Raw genomic sequence first — 24,726 nt, 5'->3', positions numbered from 1 at the left:
TTTTAGCCCATGGTCATTTTGTTCTTATGCTTTGGACCTATAGTGACACAGTACCTATTGGTAAGAGTACATGACAGAGAAAACCACTCACCTTGTGACAGCATGGAAACCAAGAAGAAAGGAAGGAAGGAAGGAAGGAAGGAAGGAAGGAAGGAAGGAAGGAAGGAAGGAAGGAAGGAAGGAAAAGGAAAGATTCAGGTCCCAATATTTCTGTTAAGGCCATACCCCCAGTGACCTAACTTCCTTCCTCTAGGCCCCGCCCCCTAAAAATTTCACCACTTCTCAATAGCACCACAGGCTGGCCACCAACATTTACCACAGGGGAGATATAGAGAGATGTTTAAAGTGTACGTCCTCATACCATACACAGGTTCACTGCTTTATATTGTGTCTCAACTGTTGGAACTACCTCAAAAAATATTTTAAATCTTTTATCACTGTATTATGGCAATTGAACACAAGAAGCTAAGTAATTTGCCTTAGATGACTGAGAAAAGATGAGGGGAAACAGGAATTTGAGTATTTGTAGTCTCAAATCTCCAGCCTCAGTCAACGCTTCAGCTAACAAGAATCTCAGACTACGCTTCTCTTCAATTCCCAATGCACCCAAACTGTGAAACAGTTGACCTGCTTTGTTTTAAGCCACTCAATGTTGGGTAAGTTTTGCTCAACAATTGACAACCATTACAGGTCACTGAGCTGAAACCAGGGAGAGCTATGGTCCCAGCACTCCAAGATACCTCCCTGGAGAAGAGAGTTCTGGCAAGGAGAGAAGAAAAAAGATAACAGATTTAAATCATCCCTTCAAAGAGAATATTACTGAAAAGATCACATAGGTATTCATGTTTTTTTTTTTTACTTCATTAGCCGATGGGACTGGGGCTTCAGAGGCAACAACCATAAGTTAGAGGAAACTGTGATGCTAAAGGTACTTGGTATATTTAACCCTGGTGTAAGTAAATGTGCGATTCCAATTTAAATTGCTATAGAAACATAACCAAGGTGCGCAGGGGGAATAGAAATCAGCTAACCCTGGTTTATTTTTGGTCTGTGTCTTATCTGAGGGCACCATACTCTCTATTCCATCAGCCTATGACCTACCATGTTCCAAAACACAAACAGCATTTCCATGTTGAGGAATCACAGTCCTTGGCTCTGTGTTAAAAGGCTGTCACCAAGCCACTGGCCCAGCTCACCTAGGTCAGGGAAACTGCCAACAGGAATGAGAGAATCTCACATGTGTTTTGTCGGTCAGAGTCCAACCCTTGTTTTATTAAGATATTTACAGAGATAGGAAAAGCAAAGAATCAGATTAGACTATGGTGAATGTGCCACAGTCAGGCTACCTGCGACTTCACAAGAGACTCTTTGGAACTGGATTTGGCTGAAGTTTTACAAGAGGCCTGGCTTAGCACAGACCACCCCAGGTCCACTCTCTCCACGACAAGTGCCCATGCCATTGGCTTCACTGAAAAGTAAGGAAGGCCACCAGGTCAATTGAATGGAATGTTTGTTTGTTTGTTTGTTTGTTTCTATTCAGATTTTTGTTTCTTCTTCGGAGAAACTCTGCTCTAGCTAGTCCTGGCATCTTTCAAATGGTTTCCAAGCAGTCAGAAAGGAGGTGACCAGCCAGAAACCAAGCTTTTCTTCCCTCCATTGAGCTATGTGTCTGAAATCAGAAGCCCTGATAGATCTAAGTTCACGGGCAAAAATCACACCTCGGGTCTACACTGCATAGTGCAGCACACACAGAAAAGCTTCTCCATGACCCTGAAGCTGGTTCATTTCATGTTTCTCTCAACCCAGTCTTTAAAAGGCAGCACTTTGGTGAAGGCTGTGGAGAGGTGATGATTGCATGTTTTGTCATAGCTCCAGCTGACCAGGCCTACCAGATGCCAACGCGGCTCTGGGGATGCTCGCCCTGGGAAAGACATCGCTGCAATACCTCCTGTCTCTGCAGTACAGATGTCCGAAGGTGCACTGGGGTCCTGGATGGCACAGAACATGTTATCGGTGACACTCACTGGGATGCCATGGTCTTCATGCTGTTCCTCACACAGCAGTGAGTCCACTACTCGGACCATCCCCAAGCGCAGTGTGTCATTCTTGAATCCAGGACTCCTTACATCTGCTAGAATATTCCAGCCAGCCACAGTGATGTGGGATTCCTGGAAGGAGATGCTGAGGTCCCGAGTGGCAGCGAGGCAGACAGGCTGAACGCGGGTGCTAATGCGGGCCTTGTCTAGGAGCTTCAGGATAGCAATGTCAGCATCGAGAAGGATGGGGTCATAGTTGGGATGCAGAATGATAGCAGCAACCTATAAATGCAAGGAATGGGTAGCCATGGTGAACAGCCAGCTCCATGGAAGACAAGAATAGCCAAGCTTTGGAGATAAATCATTGGGACAAATGGTCTAAGTGACAGCTGCAATACTTAGCTCAAAGACTAGTAGAAAGCAATTGTTCTATTAGGAGGGTTGCAGACTGAAGTACCTGGCAGGGCCTGGCAGGTGGTATTTAAAAACAGGGGGTGACTGCAGACAAGCCTAAGTGACATGGCAGGCAGTGTAGGCTATTGCAAACATACAGCTGGTTTAGCCAGAGCCCCCACTCCCAAGGTGAGCCCCTTCTCACCCGTAAGTTCTGGATGGTCTTCTCATCCCGGTCATCATCCCGGTAGAATTTTCCAAGAACAACTTTCAGGTCCGCCGTCTTGATGATGGACACCTTCCCCAGGTCAGTAACACAATGGGCCGCCACCACCACGGTGCGCTCATTCACTAGGGCACCACTGCAGACCAGGAACCACGCGCCCTTGTGCAGGCCCCCATCAGGCTCCCCGCTCGTCCTCCTGTAGATGGCTGCTTGCCATGGCCAACGGGTCCCTTGGATCTTTGGAGAAGTGATGTTCTCAATTTTCCCACAGACTATGGAAAAGGCACTGGTTCAGTATGACAAACTCAGACTTTTCTCATCCACCAGGGGATGGGAGTACTAAACAGGACAGCACAAATCTAAAGGGCAGGCATGATCCCATGAAGCCATTGAACTTCGTTTTCTCCTCCCTTTAACTATTGTTCAACCACAGTGGACATGGTTGACTGAAGAGTCCAGTTAAAATTGAAAGCTTTGAAGTCAAATAAAATGTGTATGAATCAAAGAATGGACTACAAATGGTACTTTGGACAAGTTTCCTAAACTTTTACAAACTCAGTTTTCTTGCCTGTAAAATGGGTAGGGTAATAACAATGGCTTCATAGGGTTGTTGAGAAGACCAAAAAGATGTTGTATATAAACATTCAAAATACCAGGACTGTCATCATAAACATGGCCACAGTGAAGAAACTGTATTGTTCTTTCACATAGAGGATGGCTGGATACATGCAATCCCCTATTCCAGAAACAGCTAGGTATCATCTGAATCATCATCATCATAGCCATATGAAATAATTACTATCTTATTTACGTAATAACAACAGTATAATTTACATTATGGCATAATGAGTGTGAAAATGGTGTTGAGACAAGTTTACCAACAGACAAATCAGCCAAGAAGACATGGCTAGAGGCATCTGGCACCTTTTAACCCTTCCCACCTGGTGTTTACTGCTGTCTCGTTTTTCTCCTAGTAAATATATCAGAATTATCCACAAGAAATTATATCATTGAGATTTTTTTTATAGTACTAGGATTTGAACTCAGGACTTCATGTTTGCTGGACAGCTGTTCTACCGCTTGAGCCATGACCTGCCTATCTTTAGTTATTTTTCAGGAAAGGTCTTGGATTTTGGCCAGGGGTGGTCTCTGACTGCAATCCTCTTACCTATGGCTTCCTGTGAAGCTGGTAGCACAGATATGAACTATAACACCCAACATATTAATTAACGTTTTGCCTAAACTGGCCTTCAACTACCATCCTCCTGATCTCTGCCTTTTTACTCGCTAGGATTACAGTCATGAGCCACTCCACCCAACCTTGTCTATTGAATTTGATAAGTCTGTTTCTCCTGGATAGTAAGTTTAAGCCATGTGAAAGAAGCTTTTCCTGTGGAATGTCAGATCAAGCTAAGGAAAGCAGTGGAAGACCATTCCTTTGGACAAAGAGAATTTCCCCAAAAGTCTTCAATAGGATGAATGGATTCTTACAGACAGCCTTGGAAAACAGAAGATGCTGTAGCTCAAAGATCCTGACTCACTTGGGATGCAAGATGGAGCCCGCCCACTCCACTTCCCAGTCCGCAAGCATGTCCTCCGGCTGCTGCCCAGGCGACGGTAGAAGGGAGAGATGCACTCATACTGCAGCTGTGTGTGTAGATGCTGGTACCCAGCGGGCAGGTCTCCAAAGGGAAGGGCCGGCTTCTTGGTAGCAGCATCCTGCAGTTTCTGCTTGCTGAAGGCTGATGAGTATAGCTGATGTAATGGTGTTGCCCTGGGTCAGGGCACAAGGGCCCAAAGAAAAACAGGGCAAGAGGCTTTAGCCTTACTAATCCCCATGTAGACACTTGGTTATAGAAGAGAAAAATGCCTACCTCCTTCTCTGTGTGTCTCCAAACACACTTCACCTGTACCACTGAGCCATACCTTCACACATCAAACTTTTTATTCCTCCACTCCCATCTTTGGCAGCTTTTTAACCCCTAGGGTTCTAACTGAATTGTATCTGACATAATAACAACTCTCCACACATATGCTTTGCACACACACACACACACACACACACACACACACACACACACACACAGTGAGTGAGTGAGAGAAATTTAATTGCAAAATTAAACAGCAAATGCAAGTTAATTTAAGTGGGAAAAAAACAGACACATTTTCCCCCTCCAAACATTATCATAATGGGCAATATTAGAATTGACTTGAACTAAACTGTGTTGATACAGTAGCTTGATTTAGCAATTAGCAGATGTAATTAGTTCACCTCAGAGAATAGAACTTTCTCTCTGAGCCCACTGATTGGGAGAAATATGAAGTGTTGTATGTAAATGTGGGAGGGTGTATCAAATGAGCCCTAAAGTTGAAACCCCCAGAGACTACTTTCAGGGGTTCTTTTGAGAGGGGTACACATGTCTATTTTCTTAGAGCATATAATGGCTGCCAGCTGATGTCTTCCTCCCTGTTTAATAAATAGAGAAAGGGAGCCCAGTAGGGTGCACAGATGATCAGAGGAACACAGGGAAAAAAATGCTCCCCATCCAGAATGTGTTTTGCAGGCACAATTTTCCCCCTGCTCTCCCTAATACCAGCTTGGTATTGTTGTAAGAAATTTATTTCCTATATCTCAACCATACTTGGCTCAGAGCAAATATTCCATCCATATTGATTTCCCTTGGCATGTTTATATGCAGGTTTACAATTCTGGGAGCTTTGGAATTTGCAAATAAGACTATCTCTTGGCCACTGTGTGGCCAGCACTGTCATTGGAGGCTGTCCCATTGAAGCTGGCTACTAGAGATAGGCATATCCCCATTTAGCATCTGGTTTTCCAGAAATATGCTTCAAACCAAGTTTTAGGCTTGTTTTCTCATTTACTTGAGATGCCTGACACGTGGCCAAGTAGCCTTTCACTAAAATTGCCTTAACCAAAGGAAGGCCTGAATTCTTCCTCAATAGCTCAGGATTCCTTTACAAGACATCATCAAACTAAGGAAAAGCAATGGAGAGGTGTCCTTGGGAAGAATAGGTAGAGTCTACTTGGTGGAAAGTACAGCTTAGGGAAACCACAAAGACAGGAAGTCAAAGGGGAATCTGTAGTCTATCAATAATGTTTGCTTGCATGAAAAGAGGAAGACAAAAATGGACCAGAGTCTGAGGCGAAGTGAGAAGTGGATGGATATCCTTCAATGGGAGGCTTCCAGGCCAAGCGTGACCTCTGGGATTCACTACTAGTATTTCTAACAATAGCTACTCCAACTGCTAAGTGAGTCTATGTACAAGGTGCTTGGCTAAGACTTTCATTTAAGGCTTGATGTCTAATGCATAAGGACCAAGCAGCCTCTAAAGCTGGATAATAGAATCATTTCCTGGTTTCCCACTTTCTTCTTGCAATGTTGAGCGAGTTGTTTAAATTCTTTGAGCCTCAGTTTTCCCATATGTAGTAAGATGAAAATAAAAAGGCAATAATTATAACACTCATCTCAAAGGTTACAGTGAGGATTTAATAAACAAATGCACATACATAGAAAAGCAACTGGCTCATTAGACATATGTAATATGGGTTAGCTATCAGTGTTGCAAATAATCTTTGCAAAAATCTCTGAGACTATTAAAATTACCCTAGCTTTTCAAAAGGAGAAACTAGGGCTCAGCAAGTCCAGCAGCTTGCTTAAAAATATCCAGGACTAAAGAGAAGCAATAGCAGACCTTGAACCTTTGTCAACTCATTCATTCAGTAAGTCTTTTTTGAATGTCTTCTATGTGGTAGGCTCTGCTTCAGCCACTAAAATGTCAGCCTGAGCAAAGTAGACAGTGTTCTTGTATTTGTAGCTTTTATATTTGGGGGTGGGAAGATCCAAAGTGAACAGAGAAATACCCACTGTGTGTATGCATGTGTGTCTTTCTGTGTAGGGGTGTGTGTGTGTGTGTGTGTGTGTGTGTGAGAGAGAGAGAGAGAGAGAGAGAAAGAAGGAGAGAGATAAAGACACACAGAGGGATATGGACAGAGAAGCAAACAAGCAGAGCCAAAGAGAAAGACATGGAGAAAAGGAGAAAGAGAGACAGGGATAGACACAGAGACAGAGAAGAAGAGGGAAATACACACACACATGCACACACAGACAGAAAGAGAAAACAGGGGGAGAGAAATGCTAAGGTGGAAAGAGAAGCATGAGAAAGGCCAGAATACATAGGCAAATGGAGTCAGCTTGGCATTTTCTTGCTAAACAAGTCATAGAAGGTATCTGTCAGGAAAGAAATGAGAAGAGAGCTAGAGGAATGGAGTTATTAATTCCCTATAATGTCCACAGAAAGAGCCACAAATATAAAGTTTCCAAAGCAGAATTATGCTTGAAGTGATACAAGAAAACCCAGGAGTCCCAGGCAACTGGTATAGCAAGAATGAAGAAAAGAATGTAAAAGGTTTGAGTAAAAATAAGCTTCCTCTTTCTCCACTAAAGAGTCACCACCACTGTCATCCCGGGAGGAAACGCGGGCATTCCTAAGGACTACCATAACCTGTCATCACTTCTGGTCATTTATCTTGAGTGCCTGGGCTCCACTGGCCTGCCTCATCTAGTTACAAAACCATCTTCCTAAACTATAAGCTGCTGGATTCAGTAGGAGGGCCAGCTCCTAGAAGCTGTCATAAGAAATATATAATAATTTCAGGAAGACTCAAGTATTAGAAATCCAGTTCCTCAAAGACTATCAGAAAGTCTTGCTTCTTACCAACCATCTACTTTCCCACGATCCAATAAAACTTGTATGTCTTCCAAGAGTTGCTACCTCTCAGCCAAAGGCAGCTGGCTAATAAGCTTCCATCTAACAAGTTCCTTTCTTTCATGACCAGTTAGCACTAAATGTCCCTAAGAAACCCCAGACTGTCGTTGGCCAAACACAAGCAGAGAAAGGGAGAGGAAATACTGATTATCCTTTGAAACAGAGGTCAGGTATTTCTGTCTCACCTTGACTGAACTTGCATCGGAAGAACTTTCCTCCTCACCAGGTCTGAGATCTTTGGTTCTCGACAGGCTACAAAAGAAAAACCAAACAAACAAATCAAAACCCTCACCTCTGAGCTTCCATTTCTAGAGGCCAGGTGCTTATTACTCAGTCTCAAAGGTAAGACATGGCAACCAAACATGAACAGTTCACTTAGCAAAAGAGCAGATGCCCTGACCCCTACTATATGCACAGAACGTTTTGAAGACAATTCTGAAAGGCAGCTCCACAAAGGTGGAATGGTGTCTGTTAACAGATTAGGAGCATCTGTGTCTGGGAATAATATTAGTGAAGTTGGTCACAATAGAATAAGATTCAAAAGGAAGATTCTGAAATATAGGTCACTTAGGGATTTAGATGGTTCCTCATGGCAAACCAGACAGGAGTATCGATCACAGATAAATCTCAAGTCTCTATTATCCTTTCATCCTGATGAAGGTCCTTTAACCATGATGAAGGACAATACGAAGCCCAGTTTAATTTCATTAAAGTCTCTCTTTTTCTATTCACAAGTGAAAAGGGATCCTTCCCCATTTCACTTTCCCAATTAAGCAGCCAGTATTTGTCTAATTAGCAACTTAGAGTACTTTGGTTGTATTAATTTGTAAGAGAACAGTTGACAAAAATCTCCAAGGACATATGTAACACTGTTCCCATACTTAATGAAATAAAAAAAAAAAAAATCAGCCTCTGTGCTGGTGGAGATGAAAGTCGCTTCTGGCTAAAGTCTAAAGTGATTTATCCCTTTCATTTCTTTCTTTATTCTCTTTCATTCCTTTTCCCATGATTCAGGTTGTTGACAAACAACCAGAAGAGAAAGTAGAGGGTAAAGGCAATTATCTGGATAATCTAGGACAAGAACCTGATTTTCTTCCCAGTAAACAGCCACATCATTGTGACCTGATCCCCGATACAGGAACTGTTAACCTGAAGCTATTTGCCAGTAATTAATTCAGTAGGAAACTATTCAACCCCACTGCCATAGGGAGGTATACAACTTCCTTAAACAGAATTTCACTCTTCTGATTCCAATCTACGTTTTTAAATTTGCTTCCTAGCTTTTCTCACCTGCAGCTTACTGCACGAGTCTTTCACTTCCGCCTACATCTCTTTTCTTTTCCTCAGTCTTCAATCTGGAATACCATACCAAATCCTTTTTCACATCTTTAAATCCTTTCTAGTTTTCCAGACTAACCTCAAACCTACTTACTTCATACAATGATCTCTATTTCAGAAATGCTATCTCCTTTCCCTGAGCTACTTGTTTGGTTAAATGTTGGACTGTTTATTGTATTTGTTTTTAGACATACAGATCTCTAGACATGCTTTAGACATCTGTATGTCTAAAAACAATCTGTGTGTGTGCATGCACTGATACCAGGGCTTAAACACAAGATTCATGCTTTCTTGGTTTGTATGTTCCTGGCTGGTGCTTTATCTCTTGAACTATGCCTCCAGCCCAGCTCTTTGCTAACAAATTGAGATGGAGTGTTATGGACTTTCCTTCACTAGTTTCAAACCATGATCTCAATCTTCTCAGAAACTAGATTACAGGCCTCAATCTCTTGAGTAGCTAGGATGACAGACATGAGCCACCAGTGTTTAACTTAATTTTTAGGCCTCTTAACATTGCTAGCCTCTCCCCACAAAGATATCATGTATCTTTATTTCTTTTATTTCTCTTAATTTTATTTCTCACATGATCTTAATATTGCATGAGACTAGATAAGTATAGCTAAATAAAGGCTTATAAATTCTGCCCTTGGGTTTGCATATATAAAACTCAGGCCTGTCATCTTTTCCACACTGTTCTAATAACTAGATCATTCTTTTTTTTTTCAGTCGTGGGGCTTGAACTCAGGGCTCTGCAATGCTTTCCCTGAGCTTTTTTTGCTCAAGGCTGGCACTCTACCACTTTTAGCCAAAGGGCCACTTCCAGTTTTCTGGTGGTTAATTGGAGATTAGCGCCTCATAGACTTTCCTGCCTGGACTGGCTTTGAACTGTGATCCTCAGATCTCAGCCTCCTGAGTAGATAGGATTACAGGTGTGAGCCACCAGTGCCCGGCTCTGTCCCACTCTTGGTCACTTCAAGATGTTGTGATTAGCTTAAACAAGTTCTCCTGACATCCAGAAAAAAAAGAAGAAGCAAACAATTTTAGGGATGGTTTCCAACCTAAGAGTTACATAGGGTTCCCAGGACAACTTAAGCAAGAGAAGCATCTTTTTTTCCAAGGGCTTTAGAGCATGCATGAGAGTAATCAAAAAGGATGGTGATTCCATCTGTGTCTAGAGAAGCCAGAAGCATCCACAAATTACCTTTTATGCAGATGGGCTGTTTCCCTGACCACTGTCCATTCTGCTGACAGGTCCTTTTCTCATCGCCACTAAGAACATAGGAGTTGTTACAAAAGAAGGACACAACAGTGCCAATCTTGGCATTACGCCCATTTAGAAGCCCGGGGCCTCCTGTTATTTTCTTGTATCCGTTGACTGGACCCCCAAGGTCTGAGCAGTTTCTTTCTTCAAGAACTAAAAGTGAAAAAGGAAAAAAAAAGATAAAGAAGAACTGTTGGGGTTTCAGTTATCCAATTTTAGAAGAGAATCTTTTCACATTTTATTGAATTGAAAATGCAGTGAGACAGACTGTGAACGGTGGCACCTAGAAGAATTACCAAGAGAAATCTCATAATAGAAAATGCATGTGTTGGGCATGTCTTTCCTTTGTTTTAATGATTTACTCTTACACATTGAGAATGCTTTCATTCTAAATATAAGTAAATTTGACACTAAATCTGCCTCTCATATGAGCGTATTAATTTCTTCTCTCAAACTGTGGAAGCTTAGCAAGCCTGGACAAAATAAATACTTCATGTGGGTTTTAGTATCAATATTCAAGGGTTAGTGTTTTGGAGAGTTGTTATAATATCCCCTTGGTTTCTTAATACTTAGAGAACTAAATTAAACTATTCTGTTTATCTTGTTATCCTGAAAGTTGAACTGAATAGGAACAAGAATGAATATATAAAATGAATTCTGATTTTACATTTCATATCCAGAACACAACAATAAAGTGTGCTGATGCTTTAGTTTCAAAACAAAACAAAACAAAAAAAAAACTAGAGGAACTAGGCACCAGTGCTTCATGCTAGGAGGCTGAGGCCTGGAGAATCAAAGCCAGCCCAGGCAGAAAAGCCCACAGGACTCTATCTTCAAAAGTAACCAGCAGAAAGCTGGACTGGGGGCATTGCTCAAGGAGTCTCAAGGGTTAGAACACCAGTCAACCATATAAGTTGAGTGAGCCCAAGGCCCTGATTTCAAACCCCAGTACTTAAAAAAAATCAATAAACAAAAAACAACTAGAGGATAATACAAGGGAGAGATATAACAAAGTTCTCCTAGTCCCCAAATATAACTTTCCATCTGTATACTTAATATTCATTTCAAAGGTATTCTATTTTTTAGCTCCTGTTGAACAAGCTACTTAAAGTAGAAATGTATCACCAGCTGTTCTGATCATGGAACAGGATTTTGGATAGTCTGGAAATATTCTGTCAGGTAACATGTTTTTCTCAAATATATTATGCCACCATAAGAATTCAACCTTTAATTACTGAATTTAGGTACCAATCAGTAACTGGGTCCTTTGACAGCCTCCCTGGGCTGTTTTTCATCATTTCTTCTAAGATACAACCTCATCCCTATAAAACATTTCTCATTGAACACAATTATGTATTTGACATCCTTTTCTTCTTGTAAGTGTCTCAAGTATATCACAGGTAATCTATGTGCCTGCCTCTAGGCAAGAAAAAAGAATCTCCATTCAGATAATACTTCTCAACTGTTTCAGAATTTAAACTAAACTCTTCCCTGTGTTATGCGGCAAGGTTTCTATACCCTACCGCATGGCTTCTTCTCCCAGGCTGCCAATAGACCAAGGTGCAGAAGATCAATCATTCCCTATGTGCTTTAGGGACAGGAAATAGGAGCAATTCCCTGGAGATGGGGGTAGGAGGGGGAGACGAGGTGAATCCAAAAGTTCTATTTTTAAGTGTTAAAAAAAATCAGACTTCACTGAGCAAGCTGCTTAAAAATACTGAGATGGTATGAGGAAGGCAATGCCTATTTTGATGCTTTGAGTGGACTCAGAAAACCTCAGTGCTATATTTTCAAGGATGACTCCAGGATGTGAGAAGAAGAGCAGAGAAAGCAGGGCAAGTTGCTTCCATAATGGAGCTGTATTCTGTGACAACTGACTCAATCATTTCTGAACATAGAGCCCAGAAGATCACCACTGAGACCCAGAGACTGTAATCAAAATCACGGTTTAGTCAACCTGCAAGGTTTTGATTTTTTTCTAATTTATTGATGTTTTAGAGGTGATATGCAATAGGATTACATTTACATACATCAGGTAATAAGTACATTTCCTTTTGCATAGTGTCATCTGTTCCCTCATTCTCTCCCATCTCCACCCACTTAAAAAACACAATTAGTAGCCAACATACAAATGGGGATGTCATCTTGGCGCCAGTGGCTCATGCCTGGAATCCTAGCTACTCAGGAGGCTGAGATCTGAGGATCACTGCTCAAAGCCAGCCCAGGCAGGAAAGTCCATGATACTCTTATGTCCAATAAAACACCAGAAAATCGGAAGTGGTGCTGTGGCTCAAGTGGTAGAGTGCTCGCCTTGATCTGAAGAGCTGAGGGACAAGTGCCCAGGCCCAGAGTTCAAACCCCATGGTCAAAAAAAAAAAAAATTCCATTGTGTATATATACCACATTTTCTTGATCCATTCATCTACTGAGGGGCATCTGGGTTGGTTCCATATCTTAGCTATGGTAAATAATGCTGCAATAAACATAGTTGTGCTGGTAGCTTTAGTGTGGTCTTTTTTGTAAACATTAGGGTAAATGCCCAAAAGTGGGATTGCTGGGTCGTAGGGGAGTTCTATGTGAAGTCTTTTGAGGAACCTCCATACTGCTTTCCAAAGTGGTTGAACAAGTTTACATTCCCACCAACAATGAAGTAAGGTTCCTTTCTGTCCACATCCCCTCCAGCATCTGTTGTTGTTAGAGTTCTTGATTTTTGCTGTTCTAACTGGAGTGAGGTGATATCTCAATGTTGTTTTGATTTGCATTTCTTTTATGGCTAGGGATGTTGAACATTTCTTCATGTATCTATTGGCCATCCTTCTTTCTTCTTCAGAGAAGCTTCTCTTTAAGTCTTTCACCCACTTACTTATTGGGCAGTTGTTTCTTTGAGGATTTGTTGTTGGGTGGTTTAATTTTTTGAGTTCCAAGTATATTTTAGATATGAGACCCTTGTCCGTTGTATGGCTAGTAAAGATCTTCTCCCAATCCGTGGGCTTTCTATTGATCTTGCTAGCTATGTCATTTGCCCTGCAGAAGCTCTGCAACCTTATGCAATCCCATTTGTCCAACCTTTCTTTGATTTGTTGTGTTTCTGGGTCTCTATTCAGAAAATTTCGGCCTGAGCCAAGGAGACCTAGGGTTTCTCCTATTCCATCCTGTAATGTTTTCAGAGTGTCTGCTTTGAGTTCAAGGTCTTTGATCCATTTGGAGTTGATTCTGGTGCAGGGTGATATATAAGGATCTAGCTTTAGTTTTCTACATGTAGTTAACCAGTTTTGCCAGCACCATTTACTGAAGAGGCTGTCTGTCTTCCATTCTATTGTTTTAGCTCCCTTATCGAAGATTAGATGGCTATAGGTCTGTAGGTTCATTTCTGGGTTTTCAATTCTATTCCATTGGTCCTGAGGTCTGTTCTTATGCCAATATGCCTCCATCAGAAAGAATGACATTTCCCCATTTGTTAGGAAATGGAAAGGCTTGGAAAAAATTATATTAAGTGAAGTAAGCCAGGCCCAAAGAAACATAGGTCCCATGGTTTCCCTTATTTGCAATATCTAGTATAGGTATGAGTCAAGCGGAAAAAGTCAGATAATGTGATGTTAGGAAAACGAACCCTCAAATATGTATTTTAATGTTTTTGTTTCTTTCATGCATGTGTTTCTAACGCATTTATAAGATTATTTCTTTGTTGCTTTGTATGTCCCTCCCCCACAGTGTAACCCCCGCTTTCACTATATTTGATGTCAGTATAACATGTGGAGGAGATGGGGACAAACAAGTCGTTTAAGGATTCAGGTGGACCTGTTGCAACAATGAGAAGTACAAAATGTCATGTCAAAACCAGCTTTACAATGTCGGTGGGGGGGGGGGTATGATTGGGGGGAGGGGGGAGGCTGGGAAGGGAGGTGAAGGGTAAACAAAGGAGGAGGCTGCAATGCTTGGTAAGAAATGTATGCATTATCCTGCCCATGTAATTGTAACCCCTCTGTACAGTATGTTCTCAAATAAAATAAAATTAAATTAAAAAAAAAAAGATGGAGATGTTTCACATAAGAATATATATTACTGACTTCTAATACAATTCAGAACTCGAACAGAGGGCCTACACTATCACACAGCAATGATAACAGGAGTTGAGGGCTCATACAATCCCCACCACTGCCTACCTCTATAAGCATCTATGGCCAGTTGGCCTATCAAAGGCCATGGTTTATGTCATTCAAGTGTCATTTTTTAAATCCATTTTGAGCTTTGCTCATGACAAAAATAACAAAAAATCAATAAAATTTAAGATTAGTCCTGTCATACTGAGAGAAAAATGAACTATACTTGAGCCATGTCAGGCTCCGAAGATAAGAAATCCTTTCTACTGATGGTTTGAGCAGATAAGCCTGAGAGCTGAGTTTTTCTCCCTTCGAAACAAAGCACCTCTATAGTGTGGAAGTTCTGGACTCCCACATGTGATTTGCCATGTGCAGGGTTTTCATGGAGGGTCATATGTATATGTGTATATATATATATATACACACATATACATATATATAGTGTGGGTTTGAGTTGCAAGAACTTTGGGGAGCTCTTGAACCCTTGAAGGGAGCAAAGATTTAGAACAATGCAGGTCCTTTGGTTCTCCCACTGAGGAGACTCCAAAAAAAACTAATGTGGCAAGTTTGTTGATAGTGTGTTCAAGTCTTCTTCTGTCTCCATCCTGATTTTGTCAGTTTGGTTTTTTTTTAATCATCACTTATTGAGTTACAGATGTAATAAAATTTCATTCTGTAATGGTTGATTTTCCCATTTCTCATTTGAGTTCATCAGCTTTTACTTCACATATTTTGAAGCCTCACTTTAGGTATATACACAATTGGAATTGTTATGATGAATTGAACTCATAATGCAATGATAATTTCATTATCTTCATAGTACCATTTTCTCTAAAATTTATTTTGTTTGACTATAATATACCCATTCCAGATTCTTTGAGATTGGCATCAACATGTTATTTCCACTTTGTGTTTCTCTATTTCTGTCTTTGTATTTAAAGTACATCTTTTCTAGGCTACTTGGATCTTACTCTGTCTACATTCTGAAAATCTCTGCTTTTTAATCTGGATGTTTAGACTATTTATATTTAATGGTATTGGTATGTTTAAGTCTGTCATCTTTCTGCTTGTCTTTTTGTTGGCCCATATTGACTTTTTTGGAATAATTTTTCAATTCCTTAAAAAGAAAGTAAAGAAAAAAATATTTGAAATATAAACACCTCTACCCAGGGTTGAGAGATAGTGCTACCGTTCCACAACTCTTATTATTATAATCTGACATTTCTTAAATCAGGTCACACATGTACTTTCCATATGGTATTTCTCTATTTCTGACCCCTCCCTCCAAAGCTATGATTAAATCACCAGTGCAGCGTGAACTTGATGAAATTTTAGAATGGAGAACTTTTACTTGGTTTTAAGTTAGTGCTTATGAAATGTGATCAGGATAGAATCAAGTGATATAGTTCTAAGTTAGGTACCAATGACATGTAAAATAGACTGAATGCTTATGTTCCCCAAAAGTTCTATGTTGAAACCCTAACCTCTAATGTTGTGGCATTAGGAAATAGTCTTTGCAATGTGATTAAGTCATATGGATGGAGCCCTCATGAATAAGATTAGTGTTCTTATAAATGGGAATCCAGAGTTGTTGTTTTTTTCTCCCTCCTTCATCCATGTGAGGACACAGCAAGAAGGGAGCCATCTATGTACTGGGAAGCAGACCCTCAACAGGCAAGTCTTCTGGCACCTTGACTTTGGACTTCAAAGCCTCTATAACTATAAGAAATAAAAGTGTGTCGGGGTATGGTATTCAGCTCCAGCCAAGATAGAAGACCGACTATATGGCTGACCACCAAAAAAACACAGACAATTGAAATAGATTTGTAAACAACCTGACAATGTATCAATCTGATACTACCCAAAAGTATCTATGCTAAATATGCGCATGGAAATAAAAGATAAGATGGGGAGCTTCAGCGTAACACTGAAAACTTAGAGAAATAACCAAAGGAAACATTTAAAACTGAAAACAATAATGACAAATGGAAATCTCTGTGTGGATGAGTCTAGCAGCAAATTGATACAGCTGAAGAACATCAATAATCTGAAAAACAGCTTCAAAGAAAAATTGCAGAATAGAGTTCAAAGAGACAAAACTGTGAAAATGCTCAGAAAAATGTAAAAGGTAGGAGAGATACAGGGAAAGAGTAATAAGTACATATTCATCAGCATCTCAGAAGGAGAGAAGAGGATGGAACAGAAACTAGGTATTAAGAATAACAGCTGGTATTTTTTCTTCTACTGCTGAAAGATGTCACCCTACAGATTCACAAAAGCCTGAGCTACATAGACATAAGGAAATTCACATAATTTAAAGTAGCCAGGGTGGGGATATCTAGAAAAACATACTTTAAAATAATTACAGTCATCAGCTTTGTTTTTATTATATTAAGATTTATGTTTTTACAGTTTCTTTCAAGTCTTGCACCATAAGATGTAACCTTTTGTTTTGTTATTATTTTGTCATTACCTTTTGTTTGATTTTTATTATTTCTTAAGCATGCAGCAGAATTACTTGATCCTCTCTCATCCACCAAGACTCTTTCTGTTAAGCATCTAAACCTAGAATTCTGTCTTTTGCCCTTTATTTTTCTCTGCCCATGCAAATCTCTTAATCTATTGTACAATCAGGCAATAATATAATTTTCCGCGAAATAAGTATAGCTTCTAGACTCTGGTAGAAAAACAATGTTTGCTAACATGGAATAAATATTCATTCAAATAATCCTTTTATTTTTTTTCTCCTGTGTCAAGAACACACACGTGGTAGGTACTCAGTAAATATTTATTCATGGGGAAATGACCAAAAAGTTAAAATCATTCATTCTTCTACTTAATGTACTAGGATCTGGGAATTCAACTCCCCAAGCTTTGTTTATCTCATCTATAAAACAAAGCAACACCTACCTGGCTGGGCTGGTGTGAGGAATAATTGAAATAACACAAGGTTTCCCTTTCTCTTACTTTCCTTGGTTTACAAAGGATTTAACTGCATTTAATAGTTAATTCCCCAAATTTAATACACCCTAAAGAGAAAAATCTCAACAGCTTATTATTTAATTCTTGCATCATGCAAGAGTCTTCTTCATTTTCTAGGCTTTTGGTAATGTTGATCTTTGATGAGTTTCCATCATTGGTGTTCATTCAGATTTCATGGTACCAACCATGGTATATAGACACATTTATATGTTCTATCTTGCACAATAAAGCTTTAAAATTACCTTCCTATATCAGACAGCCACTGGGCATTATTCTTTCTCACTTTCGGTACTTTCCAAAGTTGCATTCTCCCTTAGGATGCTTTTGAAGAGAATTCTAGAACTTGCTCCATCCACCTTTGTCTCTCCTAGTTAAGACATATTCCTGGTGGGTGGACAGGGCCATCTGCATCCCATCAGAGCTGATTCCTGTGGTTACATTTGAAAGCAATCTTTTCTGTTATTGTTCCTATGTGCTCTTTTTTCTTTATGAACCTTTACATCTCCCCATGGAAGAGAATCATGGTTCTTCTGTTTGATTTGTCAAGAGCTTTAAATGTTTCATTTCTTCTCAGTGAAATGTGTATTTTCAGGAAAAAACCCAATGAGAGTTTAAAACATCTGCATCTCTGCCCTGAAGCTCCATCAGGCTTTTGCTTTTGCTAAATAAAATATTCCATGATTAGTAACAAATAGCACATTGCCATGTTACTTTGGGGACTCTGCCTGGGGATGTAATCATACTGAGTTTAGCATGGCACTATGTGTTTTGTCATGAACAACAACAACAAAAACATCACTGAAGGTACATTGAAAGAATATTTATCCTTGTTTTTTGTTTTTGTTTTTGTTTCTTTTGGTCGGTCATGGGGCTTGAATTCTGGGCCTGGGCGCTGTCCCTCAGCTCTTTAGCTCAAGGTGAGCACTCTACCACTTTGAGCCACAGTGCCACTTCTGGTTTTCTAGTGGTTTATTGGAGATAAGAGTCTCATGGACTTTCCTGCTTGGGCTGGCTTTGAACTGTGATCTTCAGATCTCAGCCTCCTGAGTAGCTAGGATTACAGGTGTGAGCCACTAGTGCCAGGCTCCTTGTTTTCTATCTAAGGGCAATTGTATCATTTACTGTATGGTTTACTATGATTCTACTTTCCAAGAGGCACACCTGATGGCTTTGTCCTGTAGCCAGTCCCCCCTCTATCCTTTGCATGCCCAGAGTACCCATTGCTTAACTTCTCTGTGCATGCTTTGCTGCTGAGGAGTACAAACTCTCAGAGGGCAGCCCTGGGCATGGGCTCACACAAATGGTGAGCGGATAAATACCTTGATGTCTGTCAACCAACATTCCACCCCAGAGTTGCTTATAATGAATGATTGATGGGTGTAGAGATATCAAAGCCCAATTCCTGTTTTTTTAAAGAGGGAATTTGCACTCCCTAGAACCCCAGTGCAATCAGCCTGAGTCTGGGAGTTTAGTTGCAAATACTCTTGCTTGATTTCTTCCCTTACTTGCCTTGCTCTCTCAACTCCCCTACTGGCTGATCCTAGAAGTGCTTTCTGTAGTAACCACTTGGCCAAAAATGCTGGAGTTGGGGGTCTTTTGCAAAAGAAACAAGCCCAAGATAGCTCCGCTATTTTCCTCACCCTGGCAGCAGGAGTTCTAACGCCTCCCATCCTGGTCCTGCTGAGATGGATAGGATCCCAGAAAGGCAACAGCCTTTTAGCCCTGGACTTTGAGCCCTGCCGCCTTTCAGCACTCCTGGATGGTGAGGAGATCTGTAAAAGGATGATCCCCTGGGCAGCAAGAGTGGGTTTCTGCTTCCTTTCCACTGCTAGGCCACCCTACCCTAGTCAAGCTCTTTTACCAGAAGGGATCAGGTTGCCTGAACAATGGGATTCCTCACGCTGAATGGTGTGTAGATCTACAATCTACCATCAGAGGACTGTCACAATTTGGTGCTATAACCACGACTGTTTTTCACAATCCTGGGGCAAGGAGGAGGCGCCAACTATGACTAATATACTGAATTTTCATGAGCCTGGATATTGGAATCAGATCTAAGTTGATGTAAGGCAAATGAAGTTCTATTTTTATCTCCCCTATCGGATTGGCACAGTAAGAGTCAGATAGCTGGGATGACTAGGCTGGAAGTCTGATGGCGGAGACACGAGAGAACACGTCAGGACCATGTCTTCAGGAAAAGTGGTCCGTCAGTACATGCTAATTACCTCTGTCCTGTGCCCTCTGCTCAAATCAATGACATTGAATGCATTAAAAGGAGGTCCATGTGCCATGCCTAGCCCACAGAGTGGGCCTGCTTACTCATCCCAACAATCCCCAAACCCAAGCGCAGATCCCAGTCCTGCAAAGACAACAGATTCTTTATTAACATTTTTTTCTGTTGGTCATGGGGCCTGAACTCTGGGCCTGGGTGCTGTCCCTCAGCTCTTCAGCTCAAGGCTAGTGCCCTACCACTTGAGCCACAGCGCCACTTCCAGCTTTTTCTGCTTATGTGGTGCTGAGGAATCGAACCCAGCACCTCATGCATGCAAGGCAAGCACTCTACCACTGAGTCACCTTGCCTACCCCATTATTAACACTTTTATAATTTAGAAAGCTTAAGTGTACACTATCCCAGCCCTAATGCTGGGTATAAAGAAAGAGTAGGCTTAGAATGAAATCAACCATGTTTGCATCTCCAGATGGAGTTGGGTTCACTCTTTCCTTCCTTCCTTTCTTTTTTTCCTTCTTTCCTTTTTCTTTTGTTGTCATTCATGGGACTTGAACTCAGGGCCTACACACTGTCCCTGAGCTTTCTTTGTTCAAAGCTAGTGCTCTACTACTTGAGCCACTGCTCCACTTCTGGCTGTTTGGTGATTAACTGAAGAGTCTCACAGACCTTCCTGTCTAGGCTAACTTCAGACCACAATCTACAGATCTCAGCCTCCTGAGTAGCTAGGATTACATGTGTGAGCTACCAGTGCCCAGCTATGAGTTAACTTAAAAAAAAATCTGCATCCTGTCCTTTTTATTGTTCTTGTTCTGCTTCTAAATTATTTCAGTGATTATTACTTACATTTGCTTTGACTTCAGAAATGGTTCACTGTGATGTATAAAGCTATGCATAAAAACATACATTTCTTTTGGCAAGTTTTATGATAATGGAACATTTAGGAAAGTCAGATAATCACAGCTGAGTAAAAAAGTAATTCGGGTACCATTCTGCCTCTTTAGGAAGAGCTAGATTTCAGCACCGAGAGTTTCTGAGCATTATTACAGCAAAGGAAATGGGACCAAAGTCACCGAAGTTCATTCACCCCAAAGTGAGCTGGTAATAGGGCTGTGAATGGATGGGTGTTAGTCTTAATTCTTAGTATATGCTTGGTATCTACTCATTATCACCCATCACCAAAATCAAGGAAACAACTTGTGACATGATTTTGGTTCTGTTTAGAGAAGGCATTAACTTTCTCACTGGGGTTTTGTTCATTCTGGAAACCTGACTTAACCGGAAGCCAGTGCCCAGAGACAGCCATCAGATGGCCTCTGACCACTTTTTCCTCCTCAGCTTATATTTGAATTTGGTGCTTCTGGATAAAATCAAATATTAATTTAGTCCCATGAAGGTCTTCGCCAATAAGGAAATAATGATACAGCTGATGATGTGATTCCCCACTGAACTCTTTTGATCCCTTTCCAACCAATGGCATCCAGCCCCCCTGATGTTTTCCAGCCCTCTGTGGGTGTGAATGAGACACAATCCATGTGAAATTATGCTTGGATTGCACACACTGCTATTTATTCATCCAGCAGCAATTTGGAAGCTGAGGCTTACAATTAGCTATTTGATCTTAATCAGTATTGTCTTGGGCCTCTGGTACACTGTGTCTTTCGAGCACTACTTTTCCGGTGTTTGGATGGCCTATTTAATTAGACAGTTGAGACTGCCTGCCTGTGCCTAAGAGGTAGGTCAGCTTTGACAATTTTTCAGTAAGTGCTGGTCATTTTGTTTCTTGTTCAGGATCAGCCTGGCATATCCCCACTTGACAGAGTTGATAGGTAACCTACATAGGGGTAAGAAACGTAGCCATCCTACAAGAAGAAAAGTAATCTAAGTCTTCTTAGAGTTTTCCCAGCTCTCAGAAAGTCTCTGAGTGAGCTCCAGGGTTGGGAATAATCCTGGAAGATATGTCCCCAGGTGGTAATCAGAGTCACATTTTTGGAAATATAGGATAAAAATAATTACAGATAGATAGAAACTTCAAGAGATGAAAACAAGAGATCTTTTTTCTTTTCGTTTTAAAAGTTTTATTTTTTGGTGATTCTGTCTTCTTTTCTTTATGTAGGGTATATTTGCATGTATATCTTCAGGAGGGTGGGGGAGGATACAGAACTTGAGGGAAAAGGATGAAAAACTGTAGCCGTGGAGCTCACTGACACTGATGAAAGTGAACTATACAACTCATGGGTGATACTGAAAGGAAGGGACTGGGAGAGAGTCAGGGAAGAGAAGATGGATAAAATAAAAGAACAAAGAAAAGAAATGGTTACTATGAAAATGTCCTGAGCCCAATTGTTCTAAGAATGAGAAGAATAACCTTGCAAAGAGGGTCCTGCGCTGCTGAGAAGGTTGGAGTCAGGAGATTCCACAGTACCTGGTATAAACAAGTACCAGGCATGGTGGCATATATTTGAAATCCCAGCACTATGAAAGATGAGGCCGGAGGACTGGAAGTTCAAAATCATCCTGGCTACATTGTGATCCGCTGCCTCCAAACAACAATAACGTATCTTCTCGTCACCATTACCACCAATACCACTATCAAAGGCCTTATGAGAGAGAGTTGTTTCTCAGAACCATGTATGATTCTCTCCTCTGCACTAGAAAAGAACTAAGATCAGGATTGTTCTGTGGCTCTGCCAAAAGGAGGGAACAAAATATACAGTGTGCAGCCCTGCCTTATTTCCCTAGTGCCTGGTACTTAATGGTTACTGGAAAAGGGCTGGATGAAACTATGAAGTAGAGATGGTCAAAGCACCACAAGAGAATGTGAGCTCAATTAAGTAGATAATGCCATGCAAAGCACAGAGCCTGGGTTATATTAAGAACAGAGAAGCTGGGCACAGTATGTACACCTAGAATTCCAGGACTCAGGAGAGTAACACAGGAAGGTCATGAGTTTGAGGATAATGTAGATTTCATATCAAGATCCTGTCAAGGAAGAGGAGGAGGAAGAGAAGGAGGAGAAGGGAGGAAAATGAAAAGGAGGAAGCAGAGAAAATAGTTGGCTATTACTGCATTTAGTAGGTTAACAAGATGTACTGGATTTTACAAAGAAGCTTTCCTCTTCTACACTGAGGGAGGAATAGGAAAGGAACCCTCTGTTGACTGGCTTTGGTGCCTCTGTCCAGGGTCTGGAGTTCATCTCAGGGCCGTGATGGCAGAGAAGCTTATTTCTATCAGAAGTTAATTCTGCTAGCTCTCTCTCACTGCTCTGGGCTTTGAGCTCGGTTTCCTCTGTTCTCAGTGGGTACATAGCATGTCCCAGCTCTAATGGGCTACCACTTAACCCAAGACCCAAATACAATCTGCCTCATGCATTAAATTGTGCCTCATGACTTCATATGCCAAATCTATCTGTCCTGCCTAGAAGTAGGCAGATGAGTGCAGAGTAGGCTCAGCACGGACTTGACCCTTCCACACTGTGAGGCATTCCATCCCATTTTTGTGGAGGTGGTCAGGCTGAGGAGGACAGCTCACAAGGCCTCACCTGCCTTGCCCTTACTTGGGAGGAAGACTGCTCATGCCAAAAGAATCTGACTAGCAAAACATGCCCCTTACATGACAACTTGACATACCTTGTCATGCAAGAAACAGCTTTAGTGAGGAGGCCACAGAATTCTGCTAGAACCTAGCAGAATTCATGACACGATTTCATTTGGCCTGTGTAGATTCAGGCTCACGCAATAAGAATTGGTCCAAATGAAAAGAACATTTAAAAAAAAAATCATTTCACACACACACACACACACACACACAGGATTGGTAACTATACAAAAGTCACTTCTAATGTGTTCGTTGGCAGATTTAGTTATTTGGATCTGAATCTAATGGATGTCATCTATATGAACACACGAAGAAGGATGTCAGAGATTCACTTCCATCTTAGGCAGGGTAAAGAGATGGGAATCCTGGGTAATGCACCACAGTGAGCAATCTGCCAGCTCAGACTCCACTGGGATCTGAAGGCTCTGTGTTACTAAGTGCTATGATAATGACTATGGATCTCCAGGACTATCCTCTATGAAAATCCTATAATCCTCAATCCAGAAGCCTAAAACTGGGTTGCTTCTTTTCTTTTCCCCCATATTATGCCAATAAAAAATACAAACAAAAAAAAATGATGACCTGAAGCCCATGACTCCAAAATGACCACCAGAGAGTAGACAGACATCCCATCATGTGTTAGATGAATGACTATTGAAGATGATCAGATAATGGATTGCTTTGGGCAACTTTCTCTGTAGTGTTTAAAATCTTACTCGTGTATCTGTTCTAAGAACCCCTCTTCCAAGTGGTCCTGGCTACAAAGGTTCACCGATAATCATGCCCCATGAAAGTGTCATCTCCTGGAACCCAGAATTTCCTTATGACAATGATAACGTCAGTATCCAGTTGACTTTTTTTTTTTTTTTTTTGGTCGTGGGGGCTGAACTCTGGGCCTGGGCGCTGTCCCTCAGCTCTTCAGCTCAAAGCTAGTGCCCTACCACTTGAGCCACAGCGCCACTTGCAGCTTTTTCTGCTTATGTGGTGCTGAGAAATCGAACCCAAGGCCTCAGGCATGCAAGGCAAGCACTCTACCACTGAGCCACCTTTCCAGCCCCTCCAGTTGACTTCCTAAACCAGATCTTTCTTGTCTGTATGGTGACACAGTGGCAACAAGACTTCAAGTGTAGCAAGGATCTAGGAAGGTCAGTCACAAGGGAAACTTAGAGAGCTTGGTTATATCTGGGACCCTGAGGTAGATTTGTAGAAACTAGTACCACAGCCTCACTGCTTTATCTGGAGGACTCTCTGCTTTTTGACCCAGTGTAAATGGCCTTGACTGAGAACCAGAGGCAGCACTAAGAATTACGATAACTCAGACACAGAAAGACAAGCATCTCATGTTTTCTCTCACATGTAAAATGAAAGAATAATGCCTATTGTATTCATAACAGTGGATGATGTGAAAGTATATGACCTGAATCATAGAAAACTACCAGGGACTATGAGTGAGAAAGGAAAGAAAAAAGAGAGAGTAGAAGAAGGGTGAATAGACACGATCAACACACAATCTATGCATACATGGAATTATCACAGTGTGTCCAATTATCTGGGCATGAGGTGCATGCCTGTAATCCCAACTACAGAGGAGGCAGTATGAATAGTTCTCCTCTATAGAGGAGAATTTGAGGTCAACCTAGGCAAAAACAAAATATGAAGGGGTTTCTGAGAATTTTGCTCAAGCAGCAGGCCTTTGATTCAATCCTCAGTGCCACAGAGAAACGCATAATTCATATATGTAAATAATTATGATTTAGAAAGAGTAACAGCGCCTGTTA

At 41.1% G+C, this 24,726-nt stretch overlaps 1 protein-coding gene across 1 annotated transcript in view; it reads right to left on the bottom strand.

The window, feature by feature from the left end:
* Positions 1-1,258: 1,258 nt before the first annotated feature.
* Positions 1,259-24,726, bottom strand: part of Pamr1 (peptidase domain containing associated with muscle regeneration 1) — an 82,723-nt gene continuing 59,255 nt past the window's right edge. Inside the window, exons 7-11 of the mRNA XM_042691523.1 lie at positions 9,983-10,195; positions 7,629-7,695; positions 4,197-4,429; positions 2,635-2,927; positions 1,259-2,318 (exon numbers count right to left, since the gene is read on the bottom strand). Of these exons, the coding sequence (XP_042547457.1) occupies positions 1,782-2,318; positions 2,635-2,927; positions 4,197-4,429; positions 7,629-7,695; positions 9,983-10,195 (1,343 nt within the window). The 3' untranslated portion in view covers positions 1,259-1,781. The remainder of the gene's footprint in view (positions 2,319-2,634; positions 2,928-4,196; positions 4,430-7,628; positions 7,696-9,982; positions 10,196-24,726) is intronic.

Source organism: Dipodomys spectabilis, unplaced genomic scaffold (assembly GCF_019054845.1).
Source record: "Dipodomys spectabilis isolate Male_0828 unplaced genomic scaffold, ASM1905484v1 ptg000145l, whole genome shotgun sequence".
Classification (NCBI taxonomy): domain Eukaryota; kingdom Metazoa; phylum Chordata; class Mammalia; order Rodentia; family Heteromyidae; genus Dipodomys; species Dipodomys spectabilis.
Note: the sequence above shows the minus strand (reverse complement) of the source record. Positions and strands in the feature narration are given on the sequence as shown.